The sequence below is a fragment of the Podarcis cretensis genome (assembly GCF_951804945.1).
Source record: "Podarcis cretensis genome assembly, chromosome: 10".
Classification (NCBI taxonomy): domain Eukaryota; kingdom Metazoa; phylum Chordata; class Lepidosauria; order Squamata; family Lacertidae; genus Podarcis; species Podarcis cretensis.
The window spans coordinates 74,778,865-74,803,613 of record NC_137179.1 but is presented as its reverse complement, the minus strand read 5'-3'; the positions used below and the strand labels follow the sequence as shown (position 1 = coordinate 74,803,613).

At 40.4% G+C, this 24,749-nt stretch overlaps 1 protein-coding gene across 1 annotated transcript in view; it reads left to right on the top strand.

The window, feature by feature from the left end:
- Positions 1-24,749, top strand: part of BMAL2 (basic helix-loop-helix ARNT like 2) — a 48,669-nt gene that overhangs the window by 10,578 nt on the left and 13,342 nt on the right. The window contains exons 2-12 of the mRNA XM_079993671.1: positions 488-635; positions 3,819-3,851; positions 4,633-4,790; positions 7,846-7,925; positions 10,992-11,084; positions 11,959-12,076; positions 12,805-12,951; positions 15,889-16,129; positions 19,877-19,983; positions 22,910-23,060; positions 24,059-24,117. Of these exons, the coding sequence (XP_079849797.1) occupies positions 488-635; positions 3,819-3,851; positions 4,633-4,790; positions 7,846-7,925; positions 10,992-11,084; positions 11,959-12,076; positions 12,805-12,951; positions 15,889-16,129; positions 19,877-19,983; positions 22,910-23,060; positions 24,059-24,117 (1,335 nt within the window). The remainder of the gene's footprint in view (positions 1-487; positions 636-3,818; positions 3,852-4,632; positions 4,791-7,845; positions 7,926-10,991; positions 11,085-11,958; positions 12,077-12,804; positions 12,952-15,888; positions 16,130-19,876; positions 19,984-22,909; positions 23,061-24,058; positions 24,118-24,749) is intronic.

The following is a 24,749-nucleotide window of genomic DNA, read 5'->3' as shown; positions in this document are numbered from 1 at the left end:
AAAACCCAATTGATGTTTATTCATCAGCGGGTTTTCCTCAGGGAAAGCGGAAGTGTGTCTATGAATCCTTAGTCACAATCTGTTTTCCTAGGCTTAAAGGACTGTAAACATTCTTTAACTTAGTGAAGATTGTTTTTACCCATATACTGTAGTTAAATTGGCTGGCAATGTTTCAGTTTCAGTTTAGTTTGTATTTATTATTGTTGTTATTGTTGTTATTATTTTCAGTTTTACTTCTTGCTTCTTACACCATGGTTAGCAGCAAAGAGCATAAATCTTTGTTGACAGTGTGGGACATAAATTATGTAAATGGACAGATTGATTGACACAGAATAAAGAAGCATGTTTGTGATGGTGGAGCTCTTTTGTATCAAGGTTATTCACGGATTTAGGTCAGCAATTTTTTTCATTTCTGTCTAGATTGGTCGGAATACAGTACATACAAAATCACTCTGTCTCAACTTTGGCACTATTTTACTATTTGCAGATAATTTTCAGGTGGAAGGAAACCAGTGTGTTGCCTCTGCGTTCTCAAGCCTTATGACTCCCATAGCCCAGCCTGTCACTGCCAACTCAAGTAATACATTTGGGGTGGACTTTCCAAGAAAACGGAAAGGAAGTGATTCTGATAACCAGTAAGTTTTTTTGGGGGGGGATATTTCTGCCTCCCTGTAGTATAATAATACTGGATTTGTGTTAGAACTATAGTTGCGTGTGTGTGTGTGTGTGTGTGTGTGTGTATGTACATGTTATGCATCTAACACATCTATTTTGGGAGATATTTTTGTGTATATTCAGGAGCTACATATTAAACACATGACAGAATGGTGATAATGCATTTTCAGCTTCTTGTGCTTCCAGTTCCTATTCTCACCTTTATTAATCTACCATGACATATTCTGTGCCTGGAAAAGTCTGTTCTTTTCTGTGCTTCACGCCATTTCCAGCTGGCTGCTCCTTGTAAACTTCTTCAAATCCCACAGTTCTCAATAATTTTCCTAAACTGACATACCTTTCCATCTTTTACTCACACTGTCTGTTCTCATTCCATTTTAACGTTTTTACCTATTATCTGTTCTTTCCAAGAATATAATTTGATACTTCCCTGATATTTTGAAATAATAAAACAGCAGGGCTGGAAATCAACAACTGAAAACATTATAGGGTTTAATTGGAGGGGTTTACATATTTTGAAACAACAACAACAAATATTTAACCTAAAAACCATTAGATTTGGTACCAAGATTATCCTACGGAATGAAGCCTGTCTGAAGGAGGGTATCGGAAAGCTCAGCTGTTTCAGGTGGCCTCCATGGTGTAATGAAATTTATTCCTACTTTCCATTTGTCTAGTGTAGATTCTTCTTGCCACAGATGGTCTCAGTGAGTTAACACTATGAAAGTTTTTGTGTACATCTTTATCTTTTCCAACAATGGCATCTTACCTCATCAGATACATCATGCTGCTTCTATTTAGATTTTCCATAGAGTTGTTGAAAATCTGTTTCTGAACGACTAACTCCTATCTGAGTTCTCCAAAGTGCTTTTCATAATATCTCTTCATAATACTAAAAACTGACATAATACAGTGGTGCCTCGCAAGACGAAAAGAATCCGTGCCGCGATTCTCTTCGTCTAGCGGTTTTTTCGTCTTGCGAAGCAAGCCCATTGACGGCTTAGCAGATTAGCGCTATTAGCGGCTTAGCAGCTTTTAGCGGCTTAGCAGCTTTTAACGGCTTATCAGCTTAGCGGATAAGCAGATAAGCGGCTTAGCGGCTTAGAAAAAGGGGGGGGGAAAGGGAAAAAAAAGTCGGAAAACCTCGCAAGACATTTCGTCTTGCGAAGCAAGCCCATAGGGAAATTCGTTTTGCGAAGCGCCTCCAAAACAGAAAACCCTTTCGTCTAGCGGGTTTTCGTCTTGCGAGGCATTCGTCTTGCGGGGCACCACTGTACTAAAAGTTTTTAAGCAGAGGTTGGATGGCCATCTGTAATGCATGCTTTATCTGAGATTCCTGCACTGCATGGGGTTGGACTAGATGACCCTTGGGTCCCTTCCAACTCTTAAGATTCTATGACAGTACCCACTTTCTGAATGTGAGCATCTTTCAAATACTTTCTTGTTTAAGTTGGTTATGGCATCAGGGATATTTACCTGAATCTTTAGTGTGCTATATTATAAGAACTACTGGAAAGTTGCACATCATTTTAAATTGTCAGATGATTAAAAGTAATTAACAAAAAGTTATGTCATGACAGATGTGATAAGGGAAAATGTCTATTAATTGTTAGGGTATTCTGCTATGGCTATAGCAAGGCCCAAATTGATTGTACTGGGTGGGGAACCAGTGGCATGGGCATGGGTGTAGCCCGGGGGGGGGCTGCCTCCCCTAGACCAAATAAAACAATGGTCAGTTAGTTAAGTATTTCTAATCATGTTGGTTCTGGCCCCCTAACAAAAATTGTGGCTACATCCGTGGGTATGTGGGCTGCATCTGGTCAACACAGTCTTTCTGTTCAGCCTACTTACTTTCCAAGGCTCCACCCCCTCATTGTCATGCTTGACTCTCTTCTGCTGATGCCTGCTGCAGTTAGTTCACCAGCTGTCAGCATGTTCCCTTACTCAGGGAAGTAGCCATATCTGGACATTCTTTTCTGTGCTAGGAAGCACTCATACATTTCCAGATACCCTGGGGAGTATTCAGCAGCATGCAGCCTTTTTCAAAAGTGCTCAAGTATTTCAAGAACCAGTCAGCTCCTCTCACTTCTCCCAAAGTGATAATCCCCTCTTTGGAGGCATGTTCAACAAAACATAGTGGGGACTCTAGTTACAGGGTGGGATTCTTGCAGGAAAAGTAAGGCCAAAGAGTAATTGCAGGAAAAGAGATGCTCCATAATTCCAGTGCGGGAGGAGAGGAAAAGGAGAGAGAGAGAGAGAGAGAGAGAGAGAGAGAGAGAGAGAGAGAGAGAGAGAGAAAGGCATAAAGTTGGGAGGAAAAACAGAGATTGAGATGCAGGAAGTGAAAGAGAAGCGAGATGTCTCTTCTGTGGAGCTGTGGATTTGGGAAGTTTGGAGAGATGGAGCTGGGTGGAAGGAAGCTGAATTTTATGCAGAGGTAAGTGGTGTGTGTATGTGCCTGAAAATGTACAGTATTTCTGTAACTGGATTTGTTTTGCACTGTATACTTTTTTGGGTTTCGTCCTGCATATGTCCCCTCACCCAAGTTTACACATGTGGGGAACACAGCCCTTAGACTGAAATGGGTTCCCTACTCCTGCAGTACATGAAATAACTTTGACCACAGTTGCCCTGGGCTTTTTCAGCCTGCAGCACAATCTTTAGTACCTCTTCAGCACAATAGCCACAAAAACCAAGGAAAACTCTTGGAATCACATTACAGTGGTACTTCAGGTTAAGAACTTAATTCGTTCTGGAGGTCCGTTCTTAACCTGAAACTGTTCTTAACCTGAAGCACCACTTTAGCTAATGGGGCCTCCCGCTGCCGCTGTGCCGCCGCAGCACGATTTCTGTTCTCATCCTGAAGCAAAGTTCTTAACGCAAGGTACTATTTCTGGGTTAGCGGAGTCTGTAACCTGAAGTGTCTGTAACCCAAGGTACCACTGTACTGGAATGCAGTCTTCTATGACTGTTGTTCAGGGGTAAAGAAGAAAGGCATTTTTCTTTTCTTTTTTGGCGTTCTTATGTGTCCCAGGTCTCTGCTGTAAGAAGAGTAAGGAAAACTCAGCATGATTTTCTATTGTAATTGTTTTTCATTCTTGATTTTGATGTCTTCTAAATAGTTTAAATTCTCTTTTCTCTAGGTATGCATGTGATGTTGATGATCTCCAGAGCAGGTATAATGCCTTAACGAACTAACAAGCAAATAGATAAATGCAGTACTGTATTTTTGAATACCATGCTCAGAAGAGTTAAAGTGGTGGTTAAATGTATGTGTTTCTACAAATTCAAAATGCTCATCAAGATCACTTAAAGACTAAATGTAAAGAACTTTCCAGAAATATAGTGTAGTTACGTAAAACAGTGTTTCTGCTTCAGATAAAATGGCTAGTATTCCTTGTTTGGCTAGTAGAGTTAACGCTGAATTTGAGCACTGAGTAGACTGCTGAACTCCACTATTTACAGGGTATAAAATAATACAAGAAGATCCACCTGAGTCAGTGGAAGATCCCACAGAGACTGGCATATCCTTAGTTTTCATGCAGGTGTACTGGTTAGTGCAGGCTTTAATTTGTTTGCTTGAGGGGTCATGGTAGTTTTAAGAAGATAAAGTCTTAACTTTCATTTGTTAGTGTTAAGTTTAGATTTAATCCTAGATAATGTTCAGGTGTGTGTATACATACATATATACTTCTGTAATTTAAACTTGAAAAAATGTCAAAAACTATAAATAAGAGGTTTTGACAGTCATTTGTTTATCCCCCATGAATACTCAGCCCCTACTTATATTTGTATATCAATATTTTCTCCCATCTCTAGTTATAAATTCTCCCATCTCTAGTTATAAATTCTGCGTTCTCTTGCCGTTCATATAATAACTTTGCAACATGTTATATGGAGTTCAGCTTGTTTTTATTAAATACCCTGCACAAGATATGTCTTCTGCACTCTTTTTAGGGAGGCTCATAGCCAAACAGAAAAACGAAGAAGAGACAAAATGAATAACCTCATAGAAGAACTATCTGCTATGATACCTCAGTGCAACCCAGTGGCCCGTAAAGTGGATAAACTCACAGTATTAAGAATGGCTGTGCAGCACTTAAAGTCATTGAAAAGTGAGTTAAGAATGGTATAAAATATCCTGTTTTAAGTGTAAAAAAGGTGTACACGAGGGCAGAGTGACTTCCACAAATAGAAATACTACAGTGTCCTATATAGGACAGATTGAGTGCCCAGCTAATGCTTTCTTTGATTGCAATATCTTTTGAGCAAGCTGCCTCTCTGTAAGGGATGAAAAGTGTCCTGGCAAGTTATACTGTTGCACTGACACAGCAATCCTTCCTTTTATTGCTGTTGAAACAGACCATTGGATTTGATGTTAAATTTAGAACAGTTTTCCACTGCTTTAAGTATTTATGAAAACGGAACCTGAAAGATGTTAATACTGTAATTATTATTATTATTATTATTATTATTATTATTATTATTATTATTTTATTATTTAAACCCGACTGATCTGACTGGGTTTCCCTAGCCACTCTGGGCGGCTCACAGCATATATCGAAACATACAAAAACATCAAACATTAAAAACTTTCCTAAACAGGGCTGCCTTCAGGTGTCTTCTGAAAGTCAGATAATTGTTTAATTCCTTGACATCTAAAGGGAGGGTGTTCCACAGGGAGGGTGCTACTACTGTGAAGGCATTCTACCATTTTCTTCTCTATGTTTATATCTGTTTAAGACTTAAAATTTGCTCTCTATTGCATTTATTTGGTGGTATTGTAGCCAGCCTGTTAGTTTTCCTTTTAGATCTTCATATGGTCTCAGTTTCCAGCCGCCTTCAGATCTTATCAGTAGGTCTTCGTAGGTCAATCTTTGTCCTTCCATATTTGCTTTTTTAATTATTAGGATATCCGTCGGTGACAACCACCAGGGTATTTTCCATTCCAGGAGTTTTTTATTTTTCTCCCAAACTTCATATAGTGGTCCTCTAATAATATGGCTTGAAAACCCTTTGTGTACTTTTTCTTTATTTAACCACAAGTAGGCGTGCCAGCCGAACCTATTGTTGAACCCTTCCAAGTCTAATAGATCAGTATTTTCCAGGGTTATCCAATCTTTGATCCAACAAAGGCAGGCGGCCTCGAAGTATAGTTTTAAATTTGGGACCGAGAATCCCCTCCTTTCTTTTCGATCCGTGAGTAATTTAAATCTGATTCTCAGCCTTTTCCCATGCCATATAAATTTTGAAAGGGTTTTCTGCCAATCCTTAAATATTTTGGGACCTCTAATCACTGGGATGTTTTGGAACAGGAACAACATTTTTGGGAGTAAATTCATTTTTATTGCCTCCATCCTGCCCATCCACGAAAGTTTAACTCTATTCCAAATGTCTAGGTCTTTTTTAATTTCTTTCCATGTTGTCAGATAATTGTCTTGGATTAGATTTATATTTTTTGTAGTTAGCCAGATTCCTAGATATTTTATTTTTTTAGTCACCTTAATTCCATTTTGTGTCTCTAATTATTCTCTTTCATCCTTTCCCAGATTTTTAATCATCATTTTTGTCTTTAGTTTATTCAATTTAAAACCAATTTAAAATGCAATATGGACGGAAGATAAAAAAAGTAGGAATGAATGAAAAGAAATCCAAATTTCAGATAGAAATAATTGAAAGCAAAACTAAGTTACTATCCAAAATGTATGACATACTATTAGAATGGGACACTAAAGATGAGGAAATAAAGGAGGTCATGACAAAATGGGCAATGGACCTGGGATATAATATAGAATATGAAAAATGGTCAAAATTATGGAATGACGGGATAAAATTTACGGCAAGTGTTGCACTTAGAGAAAATTTAGAAAAGATGATATATAGGTGGTACATAACACCAGTAAAATTAGGAAAGATGTATAAAACAGGAAATAAGGCCTGCTGGAGGTGCAGAATAAAAGAAGATAACTTCTTTCACATGTGGTGGACATGTGAGGAAGTGAAGAAATTTTGGGATTTGATTTATAATGAGTTAAAAAAAATATTTAAATACACCTTCCCTAAAAGACCAGAGGCCTTTTTACTAGGAATTATCGGGGATGAAATTTAAAAAGAAGATAAAATTTTGTTTCAATATTCGACAGCAGCGGCCAGAATATTAATTGCACAAAATTGGAAAAGTACAAACATACCAACGGTGAGAGATTGGCAATCAAGATTATTTGAATTTGTTGAATTAGCAAAAATGACACAGAAAATTAGAAACCAAAAAAATACAAAGTTTATTGGCGATTGGAATAAATTCATGGCTTATATTGAAGGAAATCATAGAAACTTAACAACTATAGCAGGTCTGTTATAAAACTTACGATGTGTAAATCAGTAATAATACCAGCTGCAGAAAATGGAACTTTTTATTAAGAAGCCCGAAATCAGCAGGGAAGGAAGTCAGTTTGTAAATTGTTTTTGTCATGTGTGTTCGTTTCTTTTTCCTTTTTTCTTTTTTTTTCTTTTTATTAGTTTGGTTTTTTTCTCTTTGTTGTTTAATGTTTTTGCTGTAACTGAAATTCAATAAAAAGAATTAAAAAAAAAAGACTTAAAATTTGCTCTCTGTGGGTCATGGGTAGGTAAACTAAGGCCCGGGGGCCGGATCTGGCCCAATCACCTTCCATATCAGGCCCGCGGATGGTCCGGGAATCAGTGTGTTTTTACATGAGTAGCATGTGTCCTCTTATTTAAAATGCATCTCTGGGTTATTTGTGGGGCCTGCCTGATGTTTTTACATGAGTAGAATGTGTGCTTTTATTTAAAATGCATCTCTGCGTTACTTGTGGGACATAGGAATTCGTTCTTTTTTTCCTTTCATAATATAGTCCAGCCCCCCACAAGGTCTGAGGGACAGTGGACTGGCCCCCTACTGAAAAAGTTTGCTGACCCCTGCTGTGGAAGAGTATGGAAAAAAGAGTTTTCCATACTCTTTTGTCTCAGCTTTCACTTGCAAACCTTTATGACCAGTTTGCATTTTTAAAAGTGAAAATGCCAAGCAAGTCTTGTCGTGTGAGCATATTTGTGGGGCGTTTTCCTGCTAGTAAATCAATGACTTGGTGTGAAATCTCTTTATCTGCCTTTGGTCTCCTTTTAGAAATTAATTTATCATTTATCATTTTGCAGGTTCTTCTAATTCTTACTCAGAAGTCCGCTACAAGCCTTTTTTTTTACAAGATGATGAACTTCAACAATTAATTCTTAAGGTAAGTAAAGAAAGGTCAGGAATTGAGTGTTATTTCAACAGTAATTGCTTCATACTGCATTATTAACTTTCTTTGCCTTTCTCCAAGACAACCTCAAGATTACTGATACTGATATATTAATCAAATATAATAATACATTAAGAACTATTAAAAGCTACTTCCAGGTGGTTCAAGCTGCTTCCCCTCTCCTCATTCTACATGTAAACTGAAGAGGGCATGACAAGTTTTCTATCATTTCTGCTGTCTCACAAACAAATCATCCTCTAAGACTGACTTCTTCAAATTGGATCTTTGTGGTGACAATATGAATTTTAATGTTTTTAACCATCTGGAAGGGAGGGACATAAACACACCTGAACCAGACCAGAAATGGAACATCCTCTCTATTATAGAGACACAACACCATGCTCACCATTGCCTGGGCTGAGGGTTTCTTCAGGCTTTCTGGGCCTTGGAGAGCCTGCTCACTCACCTCTCTGTTTCTTAGGGCCTGAAGTATTCTAGCGGGCTGCCATACAGGGCACTCTGCTCTGCTCAGGATTCTGAAGGTCTAGCCGTAACAGATGCGTTAACTGTAGACCTGCTGGCCACCTACAGATTAACTGAGCACTGCAGCATGAAGGACGTACTCTGCACAGCAATGGTGTCTCCTCCAGTTTTAGTCCTCACATAAGTGCATTGCAAACCCTTAGGTTTGTCACCCCCCCCCCCCATTTATTTGAATGACTTGGTTTAATTCCAATCTGTGCTTTTCTTGCCCTCTAAAATTGTTTCCTGTTTTCCTGGTCCAGTTTTGGGTTCACACAATAATCCCTATTTCATATTCCTACTTTATTTTACATTCATATATATGTTCGTATTGTACCAGATCCAGGAGCTCTTGGATGAAACTGATTTTCTAGTTCCATTTGAATCAGGGTTAAGGCCTGGCTTTGGTACAGAAACTGCTTTGGTTGCCCTTTATTATTACCTCTGTTGGAAGAGAGACAGGGGAAATGTGTTCCTGTTAATTCTCCTTAACTTCTCAGCGGCTTTTGATACCATCGAACATGGTATCCTTCTGGAGCGGATGCCTGAGTTAGGGGTGTGTGGCATCACTTTGCAGTGGTTCCAGTCCTACTTAAATGGTCATTCCCAGAGGGTGTTGCTTGAGGAGTGCTTTTCAGCCCTCCGGAGCCCTCAATGTGGGGTTCCTCAGGGCTCCATCCTATTCCCTATGCTGTTCAACATCTACGTGAAACTGCTGGGTGGGATTATCCAGAGGTTTGGAGTACATTGTCAGCTGATGGCACTCAGTTCTGTTTCTCCTTTACATCTGCAGGTGAGGCAGTGGAACTGCTGGACAGGTGTCTTGCCTTGATAATGGACTGGATGAGAGCCACCTAACTGAAACTCAGTCCAGATAAGACTGGGGCACTGTTAGTGGGCGGTTCCCTAGAGCAAATGGCTGGGAGGATGCCTGCTCTTGACAGGGTTATACTTCCTCTGAAGGAGCAGGTTTATAGCTTGGGCGTACTCCTGGGACCTTTGCTATCACTTGAGGCTTAGGTGGCCTCAATGGTGAGGAGTGCCTTCCATCAGCTTTGGCTGGTGGCCCAGCTACACCCATATCTGGAAAGGAATAGCCTAAATACTGTTGCCTATGCTCTGGTAACCTCAAGGTTAGATTACTGCAATGCATTCTATGTAGGGCTGCCTCTGAAGATGGTTCGGAAACTTCAGATAGTGAAGAAGTCAGTGGCCAGCTTGCTCACCAGGGCAAGATGGTTTGAGCATATTACACTGATCCTTGTCCAACTGCACTGGCTACCAGTTAGTTTCTGGGCCCAGTTCAAAGTGCTGATTTTTATTTATAAAGCCTTAAATGGCTCAGGACCACAATACCTCAAGAACCGCCTCTCTCCATATGAACCTACCCAGACCATGAGATCATCTTCTGAGGCCCTTTTTCATGTGCCGCCTCCAAAAGAGGTCTGCAGGGTGGCAACACAAGAACGGGGCCTTCTCTGCAGTGGCTCCCCGTTTGTGGAATGCTCTCCCCAAGGAGGTTTACCTGGGGCCTTCATTATACACCTTTAGGTGCCAGGCAAAAATGTTCCTCTTTAACCAGGCCTTTAGTTGACTGACATTCAATGTCCTTTTAAAATGTGTTGGGGTGGGGGAATTACTGAGTTGTTCTTTTTTATTTATTTGTCTTTTGTGGTTTTATATTGTGCTTTTATCCTGTGAAACACCCTGAGACTTGCAATTATACGGCAGTATCCAAATTCAATCAATCAATCAATCCATACTTTGATAAGACACCAGATATGTCATCTGACTCCCGTATGGTATTCTTGTGCCACATCACATGTATTATAGTCATCCCTTCAATGTCATCAGTTGTATGTTGACCAAACCTCTCTGGCAGAGGGAATGGAGACTTCCAATTCTGTCCCTGCCTAATGCTTCCCAGGTCCAGTCTTTGGAGAGAACAGAATATAGAATCCTGTATACCACAAAATATATAAATCCTCCCAGATATTGGTTTTAATGTATGTGCTCATTCTGATCCTGGTGGATTCAGTGAGTTTACCATATCAATTGATTCATTGGTTGAATACTTATTCTGAACCAGTGACACTTTCTTTTAACAGTGCTTTTTCAGTTAAGGTTCAGTAGAGACTTTAAGATAATGCTTCAGGTTCTATTCTGGGGTTTGGTGCAGGTTCAAGTTCAGTTTGACTCCCTGCTTTAGACAATCCTGAGTTGGATCCAATGTTCTCTTCCTAAGATAGAAAGAACCTTCCTCTGACATTAAGATAGAATGTCCCTCTGACATTGGGAGAGAAACTCTGGATCCAAGCTGTAATTATTTTAAAGATTAAAAGCCAGAATTTTGAATTGTGCTTAGAAATACACAAGGATCCAGGAAACATGTTTTTAACTAACATAATATGTTCAAATCAATGCTGCAATCTTAAATTATTAAAACTACTGTTGACATAATTTATTTTTCTGTCTCCTGAGATCTTGTTTTTTCTGCCTATAAACATGTGTGTGTTTTCTCTCTCTCTTAATTTACAGGCTGCTGATGGGTTCCTCTTTGTGGTTGGATGTGACAGAGGGAAAATCCTGTTTGTTTCAGAATCTGTTTTCAAGATCCTTAACTATGACCCAGTAGGTGACTTTGTGTACTAAATACTGAATGTAGACAGTATTTCACAGCAAAATATTTAGTATAACAGTTTCTTTACGTATTACTAATTGCCCTGACAAGTGCCAACCCTACACCCTTCACCATCACACATGCATCACCATTTTTTACTTTCAGAGGTTTTTGTAAGCTGCCCTGGAGACATGGAGGACAAAGCTATTAACAGCTGCTGGCCACTGTGGCTTTGTTCTACCTCCACTGTCAGATGCTGTATGCCTCAATACCAGTTTCTGGGAACTGCAGGTGGGCAAAGTACTCTTGTTCTTCTGCCCTGCTTGCTGGCTTCCCTGAGGCATCTGATTGCTAACTGAGAACATGGTGCAGGAGTAGATAAGCCATCAAACCTGATCCAGTAGGTTCTTGTTGCATTTGAAGGACAGGGGATATATTCACAAAACAAATAAACACACCTTTCACGTTAATGACTGTTGCAGGAGTTCTTCAAACACATGTGGCTCTTCCCCATTAGTAGCTGACAGTGGACAAGCTTCATCTGCATGTTATTATAGTCGTTGTTGGCACCACCACATAGTTGTTTCCTTACCTCTGAATTTCAGAATTGTGTGATGTTACTTAAATAGTTTGCCAGCCAGTGCTCTCTGCTATAATGTGAAAATATCTGATATTGTTTAAATGCAGTTTTCTTTGAAAACAAACCCAAATGTTTGATTCAACAATCCATTATAGTGACTGTGAATGTGTGACACACACACACCTTAGCCCTTACAGTGGAGTACTTTTAAGTACTCAGTGTTCTTCAGTATACTTGTGTCTTTTTGTTTGTGAACGAGATTTGTAATGCACAGCTTATGAGGTAACAATGTTGTGTTCCATTAGACGAGTTTGATTGGGCAAAGTCTTTTTGACTATCTTCATCCAAAGGATGTTGCCAAAGTGAAGGAGCAACTTTCATCTTCAGATGCTTCTCCCAGAGAAAAGCTAATAGACACCAAAAGTAAGTCTTCACCTAAAATTGCTTAGATGTCATGATTTAGCTGTATGTACATATAGCCGTGTTCCTGCAGTTCTTATTTATATGAGCTAAATCATGAGTGCTTGGTTGTAATTAATGTGGAAGACTTTAAGACAACTGAAAGTGCCCCAAGAAGCATGTTTTTTGATAATGTCAAGAAATAATTTTAGATATGTAGCAAAATCAGTCATGTCATTTTTACCAGGCATGCTGGTTTATTGTGTGTGTGTTTAGTCAGTAGAAAAACCTGGTGTAGTCTAGCATAGGATAAAATGCTTCACTACCAAGAATCACTGTATTTAAAAATGTTACATGCCATTCCTAATGTAATCAGATACTGTTTCTATCATATACATTATGTAACTTGTAACTGGTTTTTGTATGAGCATCCTCAGAAACCTTTTTTTTTATGTTCCTACCAAATTAGTGGTTAAAGCTATATGGAGTTCAAATTCAAACTTCAGTCATACTGTATCATCATGCATAACATTGGTTGGGTTGTAAAATAGATTGCTGCTTTCCCCTCTTGAGTTACTTTAACCATATTTCTTCATTTTCATATTTTAATTCATCAAAGGTTTCTAAGCTATATATGCTGAAATTTCAGAAGCAATATGAAAGTATCTTGGAAGCATGTGAAAGCTGAATAGTGTTTTTATTTCACATGCCAAGTATTTTTGTGTGTTTTGTTCCTTTTTAAACTTTAAAAGCCGGTTTGCAAGTTCACACAGATTTTCAAGCTGGGTCATCATGTCGTCTGTATTCTGGTGCTCGCCGTTCATTTTTTTGTCGAATAAAGTGTATAAAAACCACAGTGAAAGAAGAAAATGAGTCCTTGCCAAACTCAAAGACGAAAGGTATTTCTAAATAAGTGAATAATATTTTATTTCAAGTGCTGTATGTGTTAAATCATAATGTGCTTGAATTATTATTGTATGATTTGAGGCTGCTTTTCTGTACACATTTAAATAGAAGTTACTCCATTAAGTTTAATGGACTTACTTACAAGTACACATATGTTGGTTTGCACTGTAAGTGATGTAAAATTGTAGAATCCAGGAGAATAATATGCTTCTGGAAACATGAAATGGTTTCCTGAAAGGCACTGAATAGGATTTAAGTTACCAGGACTACAGCAAATATAAAGGTTTCTCAAAAGCTGTTAAGAAATTGGGCAAGCTCTGCAATTGCACAGTGTGTGCCTGAATCATTCTTTTTTTAAACGTCTGTAAAACTTGCATACATAGGACAATGACAATATTTGTAGTAGAATATTGTACAGCTGGTTTCCTTAAATTTAACCATTTTTATTGGTTTAATTGTGTGACCACATACCTCATTTTAAAAAATGCAACTTCAACCTCAGCTTTTGCCCATTCTTACTTACCATATTTTTCGCCCTATACGACGTACTTTTTCCCCTCCAAAAATGAAGGGGAAATGTGTGTGCGTCCTATGGGGCGAATTCAGGCTTTCGCTGAAGCTATCCACTTCAGGAAGCGATCCGCAAGCCGTGGGAGAGCTGCACGACTTCGCGCAGCTCTCCCACAGATAGCGGAGACCTTGCTGGCACCCAGAAGCTTGGGGCGCACTGAGCTCAGCACGCCCCAGGCTTCCGGCTTCGCGCAGCTCTCCGCTAGCCGTGGGAGAGCTGCACGAAGTCGCGCAGCTCTCCCACGGCTTGCGGATAGCAGCCTGTTCTGGGGTCAGGGGAAGCTCGGGCTCCCCCCGCCCCAGCCCCGCACCTGGGGGGGAAATAATTTTTTTTCTTTATTTCCCCCCCAAAAAACTAGGTGCGTCCTATGGGGTGAAAAATACAGTACTTGTGCGAGTGTATTTCAAAATATGATCTTCTTAAAATGTTACAGCTGTGTTATTTATTTCACATGATTTGTATACCACCTGATTCTAATAAAACCTCAAAGCTATAAGAAGTGGACTAAAGCATTCAAAATACCTAAAACAATAGTTGGAAATAAATTAACTTAAATCTAAATTTATTACCCTCCTTACTTACTTAAACTTCATGTGTGTGGGATGAGTATTTCTGTGCTACATCTGTTGACTTTATTAAAGAAGAAATGGCTGTCACTAGAATCAGTATTGTATTCGGTGGTCCTATGCAAGTTCAGTCCCAGTAGGGGACTGAGATCCTGGCCTGCATTAATCCAGGCATAGCATTTGGGTTGTAACAAAGTTCCACTGCCGTAATCTGGATGCTTGTACAGAGTAACAATGTTCATTTTATATGAATGAGGTAGTTTTTTGGTTGCATTTTGAGGAGAGTGTTTAATCTGAACACCAAATAAATTCATTTTATCACAGTTGTAACATGGACAGTTTAGTAATAACTTCAGTAGTATTTTACCAACAGTTAGGATTGAATAGATAGTTTCTGCAAGATAGGCAATTCCACACATGCATATCCTAATGGGATTAAATAATAATAATCCTGCCTCTGTTATATCAGGGGTGGGAAAACTTTTTCAGCCGGAGGGACGTATTTCTTCTGGGCCACATGCCAGTGAGTACAAAAGGCAGAGCAATCAATGAAAATTTCACCTTTGTACACTGGACTAGTTTCTGCAAGCCCCCCTGCAGCTCTTCTCAATCCTCCATCCTGCACATTGCAGCCAGGCAAAAGCCCTTGGGAGTGTGAAGCAGGAGCAGTGAGGGATGTGGTCTGGGGAGAGTCCTTAGGGCCAGATGGAGAGGACTGCAGCGCTGCATTTGGCCTCTGGGCCTGAAGTTCCTCACCCCTGTATTATATTAATACAGCAAGTACCATTTTGGGAATTTCACTAGTTTACCTATCATTACAACCCAGAGTTTCAGCACACTTTTGCGAATGTAGACAACCACTGGTACCAGTATTTTGCAAGTCTTCTTTTGTGGTGTAGTGTTGCTGAATGTACTGAGGACCCAGTGCTCTTATTTTAGAATAACTGCAGTGTGTCTACTTTATGTAGGCAGCAAGAGCTGAACAATACCCCACTGAAGCCTACTGAAGTCTACCTTTTATCTCTACCTTATCTCTCACTTCAAGTGAAATAGTGCAAGAATATTGCTATAACAGCATCCTAAGCAAGTCAGTTCCACAGAGCAGTGCATAAGATTGTGATGTTTTACCTGATATAATGCTCATTGTTTCTCACAAATAATTTGTACATGTGCCTTGCACTAAATATGGCCAAGGCTTTAGAACCAAACTATGATATATGATGTGCGTGTTTGTGGACTGTAGCATTTGAAACTGTAGATGTGGGGTTCATGTTTCAATGTTCCCCATTTTGGGGAGATGAGAAACCTTTGCAATTATGCCTTTATGTATCCCAATGAAAGATAAATAGAATTTCCTCTTCGTTCTCTTTCCTGATTTCCCCATATTTTTGTATCGGAGAGGGACATTAAGTTTTTAATAGGCTCAAGCTCAAAGTCCCTTCTGCAGTTTATCTAGCTCAATGTAAATCATAACACTTTTGAAATCAAACAGTATTGTACTGGAAAGCAGTCTCTATTACTAAACTATTAAATTTTCTTCTTATATGTAAGAACACGTTTTTATTGCCAGCACCTATGACTTACCTTCTCAAATCATTTGTAAGATTAGAAGTACGCTTCCACAGGTAAGCCAAACCTAAACAGTGTTTTTTTAAAAAAAATTATAACAAATTGACACTACAGTCTTGAATTTAATAATTGTTTAGCTCATGCCTTTAGGTTAGTGCAAAACGTAGCTTCTGATGATTTTAGAAAAGAAATTGAAAAACTGTTTTGTGTTTGTAATAAATTAGATCTTAAAAAGTACTGTACTGTTCATTGCACCGGGTATCTGAAGAGCTGGCCTCCTAATGAAGTGGGAGCTGAAGAGGAGGGTGATGCTGAAAAAGACAGCAGTAACTTTAACTGCCTTGTTGCAATTGGGCGATTGCACCCTTATGCTGTTCCACAAAAAAGTGGTGAGATAAAAGTCAAGCCAACAGAATTTGTAGCACGTTTTGCCATGGATGGAAAATTTGTTTTTGTAGACCAGCGGTAAGCATTTTTGCCTTTTTAATTTTAAGACAATAGCTCTTAAATTGTGTAAGGTTTCAGTATTTAGATAAGATCCCCTCTCACACTGCAGACTTCCTGTTAAGTTGCTGTTGCTCTATAAACTACTTCAGAGTCCTCTAGTTAAGTAAGACTTATTTAAAGTACTAGTTTCTAACAAAGGGGTTTTTTTTATTTGATTTGATATGAACATTTACAAATAATCTCTGACTTCAAACTGATAGAAGTTTAAATAAAAAATCAAATGTGGTTTCAAAGTTGAATTCAATTTTAGAATTGTGGTGATGTTTCCTTTTATTGTTGTTGTTGTTTAGTCGTTTAGTCGTGTCCGACTCTTCGTGACCCCATGGACCAGAGAACGCCAGGCACTCCTGTCCTCCACTGCCCCCCACAGCTTGGTCAGACTCATGCTGGTAACCTCGAAAACACTATCCAACCATCTCGTCCTCTGTCGCCCCCTTCTCCTTGTGCCCTCCATCTTTCCCAACATCAGGGTCTTCTCCAGGGAGTCTTCTCTTCTCATGAGGTGGCCAAAGTACTGGAGCCTCAGCTTCACAATCTGTCCTTCCAGTGAGCACTCAGGGCTGATTTCCTTCAGAATGGAGAGGTTTGATCTTCTTGCAGTCCATGGGACTCTCAAGAGTCTCCTCCAGCACCATAATTCAAAAGCATCAATTCTTCGGCGATCAGCCTTCTTTATGGTCCAGCTCTCACTTCCATACATCACTACTGGGAAAACCATAGCTTTAACTATACGGACCTTTGTTGGCAAGGTGATGTCTCTACTTCTCAAGATGCTGTCTAGGCCTGTCATTGCCCTTCTCCCAAGAAGCAGGCGTCTTTTAATTTCGTGGCTGCTGTCACCATCTGCAGTGATCATGGAGCCCAAGAAAGTAAAATCTCTCACTGCCTCCATTTCTTCCCCTTCTATTTGCCAGGAGGTGATGGGACCAGTAGCCATGATCTTCGTTTTTTTGATGTTGAGCTTCAGACCATATTTTGCACTCTCCTCTTTCACCCTCAATAAAAGGTTCTTTAATTCCTCCTCACTTTCTGCCATCAAGGTTGTGTCATCTGCATATCTGAGGTTGTTGATATTTCTTCCGGCAATCTTAATTCCGGCTAGGGATTCATCCAGCCCAGCCTTTCGCATGATGAATTCTGCATATAAGTTAAATAAGCAGGGAGACAAAATGCAGCCTTGTCGTACTCCTTTCCCAATTTTGAACCAGTCAGTTGTTCCATATCCAGTTCTAACTGTAGCTTCTTGTCCCACATAGAGATTTCTCAGGAGACAGATGAGGTGATCAGGCACTCCCATTTCTTTAAGAACTTGCCATAGTTTGCCATGGTCGACACAGTCAAAGGCTTTTGCATAGTCAATGAAGCAGAAGTAAATGTCTTTCTGGAACTCTCTAGCTTTCTCCATAATCTAGCGCATGTTTGCAATTTGGTCTCTGGTTCCTCTGCCTCTTCTAAATCCAGCTTGCACTTCTGGGAGTTCTCGGTCCACATACTGCTTGAGCCTTCCTTGTAGAATTTTAAGCATAACCTTGCTAGCGTGAGAAATTAGTGCAATTGTGCGATAGTTGGAGCATTCTTTGGCACTGCCCTTCTTTGGGATTGGGATGTAGACTGATCTTCTCCAATCTTCTGGCCACTGCTGAGTTTTCCAAACTTGCTGGCATATTGAGTGTAGCACCTTAACAGCATCATCTTTTAAAATTTTAAATAGTTCAGCTGGAATACCATCACTTCCACTGGCCTTGTTATTTGCAGTGCTTTCTAAGGCCCATTTGACTTCACTCTCCAGGATGTCTGGCTCAAGGTCAGCAACCACACTACCTGGGGTATATGAGACATCCGTTTCTTTCTGGTATAATTCCTCTGTGTATTCTTGCCACCTCTTCTTGATGTCTTCTGCTTCTGTTAGGTCCTTTCCACTTTTGTCCTTTATTATGGAAATCTTTGTACGAAATGTTCCTTTCATATCTCCAATTTTCTTGAACAGATCTCTGGTTCTTCCCATTCTATTGCTTTCCTCTATTTCTTTGCATTGCTTGTTTAAGAAGGTCTTCTTGTCTCTCCTTGCTATTCTTTGGAAATCTGCATTCAATTTCCTGTATGTTTCACGATCTCCCTTGCATTTTGCTTGCCTTCTCTCCCCCGCTATTTGTAAGGCCTCATTGGACAGCCACTTTGCTTTCTTGCATTTCCTTTTCATTGGGATGGTTTTCGTTGCTGCCTCCTGTATAATGTTACGAGCCTCCATCCATAGTTCTTCAGGCACTCTGTCCACCAAATCTAAATCCTTAAACCTGTTCCTCACTTCCACTGTGTATTCATAAGGGATTTGACTTAGATTGTATCTTACCGGCCCAGTGGTTTTTCCTACTTTCTTCAGTTTAAGCTTGAATTTTGCTATAAGAAGCTGATGATCTGAGCCAGTCAGCTCCAGGTCTTGTTTTTGCTGACTGTATAGAGCTTCTCCATCTCTGGCTGCAGAGAATATAATCAATCTGATTTCGATGCTGCCCATCTGGTGATGTCCATGTGTAGAGTCGTCTCTTGTGTTGTTGGAAAAGCGTGTTTGTGATGACCAGCTTGTTCTCTTGACAGAACTCTATTAGCCTTTGCCCTGCTTCATTTTGATCTCCAAGGCCAAACTTGCCAGTTGTTCCTTTTATCTCTTGACTCCCTACTTTAGCATTCCAATCCCCTATAATGAGAAGAACATCCTTCTTTGGTGTCACTTCTATAAGGTGTTGTAAGTCTTCATAGAATTGGTCAATTTCAGTTTCTTTAGCACCAGTAGTTGGTGCATAAACTTGGATTACTGTGATGTTAAAAGGTCTGCCTTGGATTCGTATCGAGATCATTCTATCATTTTTGAGATTGCATCCCAGTACAGCTTTTGCCACTCTTTTGTTGACTATGAGGGCCACTCCATTTCTTTTACGGGTTTCTTGCCCACAGTAGTAGATATGATGGTTATCCGAACTGAATTCACCCATTCCCGTCCATTTTAGTTCACTGATGCCCAGGATGTCAATATTTATTCTTGCCATCTCATTTTTGACCACCTCCAACTTACCCATGTTCATGGTTCTTACATTCCAGGTTCCTATGCAATATTTTTCTTTACAGCATTGGACTTTCCTTTCGCTTCCAGGCATATCCGCAACTGAGCGTCCTTTCGGCTTTGGCCCAGCCGCTTCATCAGCTCTGGATCTACTTGTACTTGCCCTCCGCTCTTCCCCAGTAGCATGTTGGACGCCTTCCGACCTGAGGGGCTCATCTTCCAGCGTCATAACTTTTATATGCCTGTTGTCTTTGTCCATGGAGTTTTCTTGGCAGGGATACTGGAGTGGCTTGCCGGTTCCTCCTCCAGGTGGATCACGTTTGGTCAAAACTCTCCACTATGACCTGTTCATCTTGGGTGCCCTGCTCGGCATAGTTCATAGCTTCTCTGAGTTCTTCAAGCCCCTTTGCCACGGCAAGGCAGTGATCCATGAAGGGGTTCCTTTTATTAGATCTAATAATACAAAAGGATTACAATGTAGCATTTCGTCCTTCTGTTTTGGCTATATATGTTAACTTTAAGTTTTAGTATTTTTTTTTTCAGAAACGAGCATCTGTTGCTTTTCGTATGCATGAGGGACCAAAGTGTTTAAAAAGCCCGTTTCAGATGTTTTCAGAATCTGTAGTGTGTTCATGTTTTCTTTATAGTGCAACAGTTATTTTAGGATACTTACCACAAGAGCTTCTAGGAACTTCATGTTATGAGTACTTCCACCAAGATGATTACAGTCATCTAACAGAGAAACACAAAGCAGGTAAAGTATGGTAGTATTTTACTTCCTGCTACTGTTAGCTTTTTTTTTCCTTTCAAATTTAAAATGTTATCTTGAGTAGTGGCTCTGTAGTGAAGGTCATGGTTTGCTTGCAGAGCGTTCCAGTTTTGCATTTCTGGTACAGCTGAGGAAGAACTCTTGTCTGAAACTCTGGAAAGCCACTGCCAATCAGTTGGGGGTCCAGGGGCCCCTGGAGGTCCACGAAACACACCCGGGGGTCCACGGCCCCATCCCTTGCTTTCCCCCAACTATTTTTTCGGTCATTTTTGCATGGTAATACCACAAATTTTATGGTCTGTTTTAGCACTGCGTGATTTTTCAATATATTAGCCAAAATCGGTTTTGAATCATATTGTGATAATGATTTTGACTCAGCAATGTATCACTCCTTGTGCGAGGGAGAGCAGGGCAGCCAATTTCAAGGCGCCACTGATATCGCACAATGATCTTAGCCGATAATGCTGCTGATCTGAGCTCCCTTCCCTCACGCTGAGGAGGACCATGGCAGCCGATAACATTGCAGCCTTTCCTCACGCTGAGGGAAAACAGGGCAGCCGATCGCCCTCACTTCAAGGCACCGTGGCATTACCTTTCCCTGGTGCTGAGGCTGAGCAGATTTTCTCAGTCTGCAGGAAAGCAGCAGCAGCAGCCACAGTGGACCTGCATCATCACCGGCTGCCACCAGGGACGGCGACTTGGTGCACCCCCATCCCCTCCCACTCAAACCATGCGGTGGAGGTGGTTTCCTCTTCCTCTCTCCCCCCACCCACCTGATCTCCACGGCTGTTCCTTCTCTCATCCCCATGCCTGATCTGCACACACTTCACCCGCCGGATCTCTGTGACTTCTCCTTCCCTCATCTCTACACCTGATCTTCATGCATCCCACCTACCCACTCTGTGATTACTCCTTCCCTCATCCCTACACCTGATTTCCAGTTTCAGTGATACATCAGAATATCATGATGTTTAGCTGCTGATACATCACAATGTTGAAAACCAGGTATTGCTCAGCCCTAGTCTGGTTTTTTTGGTATACCTAAAATCCTTTGCTTATTTGCAAAACGACCTTGACAGATTAGAGAACTGGGCCAAAACAAACAAGATGAATTTTAATAGGGAGAAATGTAAAGTATTGCACTTGGGCAAAAAAAATGAGAGGCACAAATACAAGATGGGGGACACCTGGCTTGAGAGCAGTACATGTGAAAAGGATCTAGGAGTCTTGGTTGACCACAAACTTGACATGAGCCAACAGTGTGACGCGGCAGCTAAAAAAGCCAATGCAATTCTGGGCTGCATCAATAGGAGTATTGCATCTAGATCAAGGGAAGTAATAGTGCCACTGTATTCTGCTCTGGTCAGACCTCACCTGGAGTACTGTGTCCAGTTCTGGGCACCACAGTTCAAGAAGGACACTGACAAACTAGAACGTGTCCAGAGAAGGGCAACCAAAATGGTCAAAGGCCTGGAAGTGATGCCTTATGAAGAACGGCTAAGGGAGCTGGGCATGTTTAGCCTGGAGAAGAGGAGGTTAAGGGGTGATATGATCGCCATGTTCAAATATATAAAAGGATGTCACATAGAGTAGGGAGAAAGGTTGTTTTCTGCTGCTCCAGAGAAGCAGACACGGAGCAATGGTTCCAAACTACAAGAAAGAAGATTCCACCTAAACATTAGGAAGAACTTCCTGACAGTAAGAGCTGTTTGACAGTGGAATTTGCTGCCAAGGAGTGTGGTGGAGTCTCCTTCTTTGGAGGTCTTTAAGCAGAGGCTTGACAACCATATGTCAGGAGTGCTCTGATGGTGTTTCCTGCTTGGCAGGGGGTTGGACTCGATGGCCCTTGTGGTCTCTTCCAACTTTATGATTCTATGATTCTGTGATTATGGGCCACCCCACATTTTGTTCAAAAAATTGCTTTGCAGAGGTAGCTGCCATAGAGTTATCAAAATTTTCAAAAGTAGGGTGTCCTTGCAGTGGCTTTTGAAAAATAGGGGATCCTCAGTAATTAGCTAATTGGGAACCACTGGTGTAGACCAAAGGTGGGGAATATTTTTCAGCCTGGGGGTTACATTCCCTTCTGGTGGTGGCAGGATCAGAGACAAAAATGAGTGGAACAATACATGTGAATTTAACCTTTGTAGTACTGTATAGGCTAGTTTCTTCATATTCACACATCCCTCTCCACCCAGACAAGCAAGAAGCGTTATCAGAGTTCACAGCCCTATTCCTCCCAGGCAAAAATACTTGAGGAGGGTGAAGGTTTGGTGAAGGGTGTGGCTCAGGTTGGTGTGTTGCCTTGGGGAACCAGGCAGAGAGGCCTGGAGCATCTGAGGCTCCCCTTCCCTGGTATAGAATAGTAAGCTGTATGGAATAGAGTTCTGACTTGGTATAAGGCAGTTTCCTGTGTTGCTTCCTACTGGAAGCATAAATAAATAGTGTCTGGGAAAGCCCTGCTTCCCTGAAGTTCACTTTCCTGCCTTCAACACAAGGTGGTGATGCATCCCAGTTAGATGAGCTACCCTTCAGGTAGGAACCAATGTTTCTTTTTCCAGCCAGAGAAATAACATTTTTAAAGTGTTCTTTTTTCTCTCGCTTCTGGCAAGATGGGAGAATGACCAAGGATCCAGAACCATGGTTTGCTGTAGTTGCTATATTTGGCCACTTTTTCTTTCATCAGAAATTGATTCATCACCTCTTACGTTTTAGCAAGTTCCCTTTTTCTTCCTCTGTTTCTCATTCATTAAATGAATGATCATGAGAATCATGTTATCAGCATCATAGGGATGACATCTTTTGAATGGTCTTTATGCAGCCTAATGTTTTACAGTTGCTGTATGAACATAGGTTTAGTTGAAACACATTTAAACACTGGTTTTGTTCATAACTTGTTTTATATTTCCCCCAGTGCTTCAGAGCAAAGAAAAGATATTCACAAACCTCTACAAATTCAGAGCAAAAGATGGCTCTTTTGTCACATTAAAAAGTCAGTGGTTTAGTTTCATAAATCCATGGACCAAAGAACTGGAGTACATTGTGTCAATCAACACAGTTGTTTCGTAAGTTATAGTCTTATTCATATAAGCTATGAATAAACTATTTTAAATATTTACCATAGCTTAGATATTATTAAAAGATAAAGTTAATTAAAAGAATGCATGTGCATTCACTGCCTACTTATGTAAAAAAATAAGTTTCCTTTTGCATTTAATTATGCAATATTAATGCAGGTGGTCTATTTTGGTTCTGTCCTGCTGACCTTCATGCTGATAGAATGTCACCTTATATGCTAGGACTTCAGTTGTAAATAGAATAAATATTAATGTATTAATTTTTAAGCCAATTGCTGGCTCTACTGCTGCATAGCAAGTGCTAGGTAAAGGTAAAGGGACCCCTGACCATTAAGTGGTCCAGTCATGGCCAACTCTGGGGTTGCAGTGCTCATCTCGCTTTATTGGCCGAGGGAGCCGGCGTACAGCTTCCGGGTCATGTGGCCAGCATGACTAAGCCCCTTCTGGCGAACCAGAGCAGCGCACGGAAACGCCGTTTGCCTTCCTGCTGGAGCGGTTCTTATTTATCTACTTGCACTTTGATGTGCTTTCGAACTGCTAGGTTGGCAGGAATAGCAAGTGCTAACTTTTATTAAAATATATGCAATTATCCATTGCACCAGCCCATGTCAGGCTTGTTGTGTTGGATAAATAGATTAGATCTTTCTAATTAGGATGGCAATCCTTACTTGGCAAATGTTAGGTTATCCCATCCTGGTGTCCTCCAGATGTTTTGAACTACAATCTCACCAGCCTCTGCCTCCCTGGTTATCATCCAAGGGATGGCAGGATTTGGCTGGGGGAAGCTGGGAAAGGCTGCTTTAGGGAATGGGGATGGTGATGGTTCTTTATTGAAAACTCAAAAGTACAAAATTACAAGTGCACAGAGTAAGATAAGACACAAAAAAGAAGAAGAAACAAGAAATAGTACTCATGTAGAAAACATGTATATTATTTACATCTGGGAATGCTCCTTTATGTAACTTTTCTGCTCTGGTGCATTTTAGAGATCATAATGAATCAGATGAGGAGGCACTGTTACCCTGCAGTTCCCTGTCTTCAGAAGGCAAGTACACATGCTTACAGTGAGAACGATACACACAATATTACATAAATCAAATGGGAGTTTCACACTGGGCACATTACTAAAAAAAAGAAAAATCCTGATAGAAGCTGCAGACTTGTCTGTTAAATTAATAAAGTGACCAGCATATGAAGAGGCATGCAAATACCTCTATGAACTACAAGGTATTAAGAGCCCTCCCCCAAATATCAGTTCCCACCTCACCACTTTGCATTGCAAATAGTTTGTGAAATTGTGTACGTCCCATACCTTTAAAGCACATCCATCCTGCCCCAAGAATCCTGGGAACTGTAATTTACAGGCTACAGTTCCTAACATTCTTTGGTGGGTGGGTGTCTTAAATATGCTTTAAAGCCTTGGTGTGTATGCAACCTGAATAAAATTTCAAAAAACAGTATGTTTTTGTGGCACAGGAAATTTGCAGTCCTTTTAACCCTTTGTTTTTAGTTCCACAGTGAGACAATGTTGTTAGATCAGGGACCATATTAACTATCACTTATCAGTAGTAGAATATCATTTCTATTATTTAGAATATTTCTTTCTTGCCTCTTGATCAAATAATTCTCACATAATAGTAACACCTACTGTTAATATTAAAAGATCTAGCCTTATTG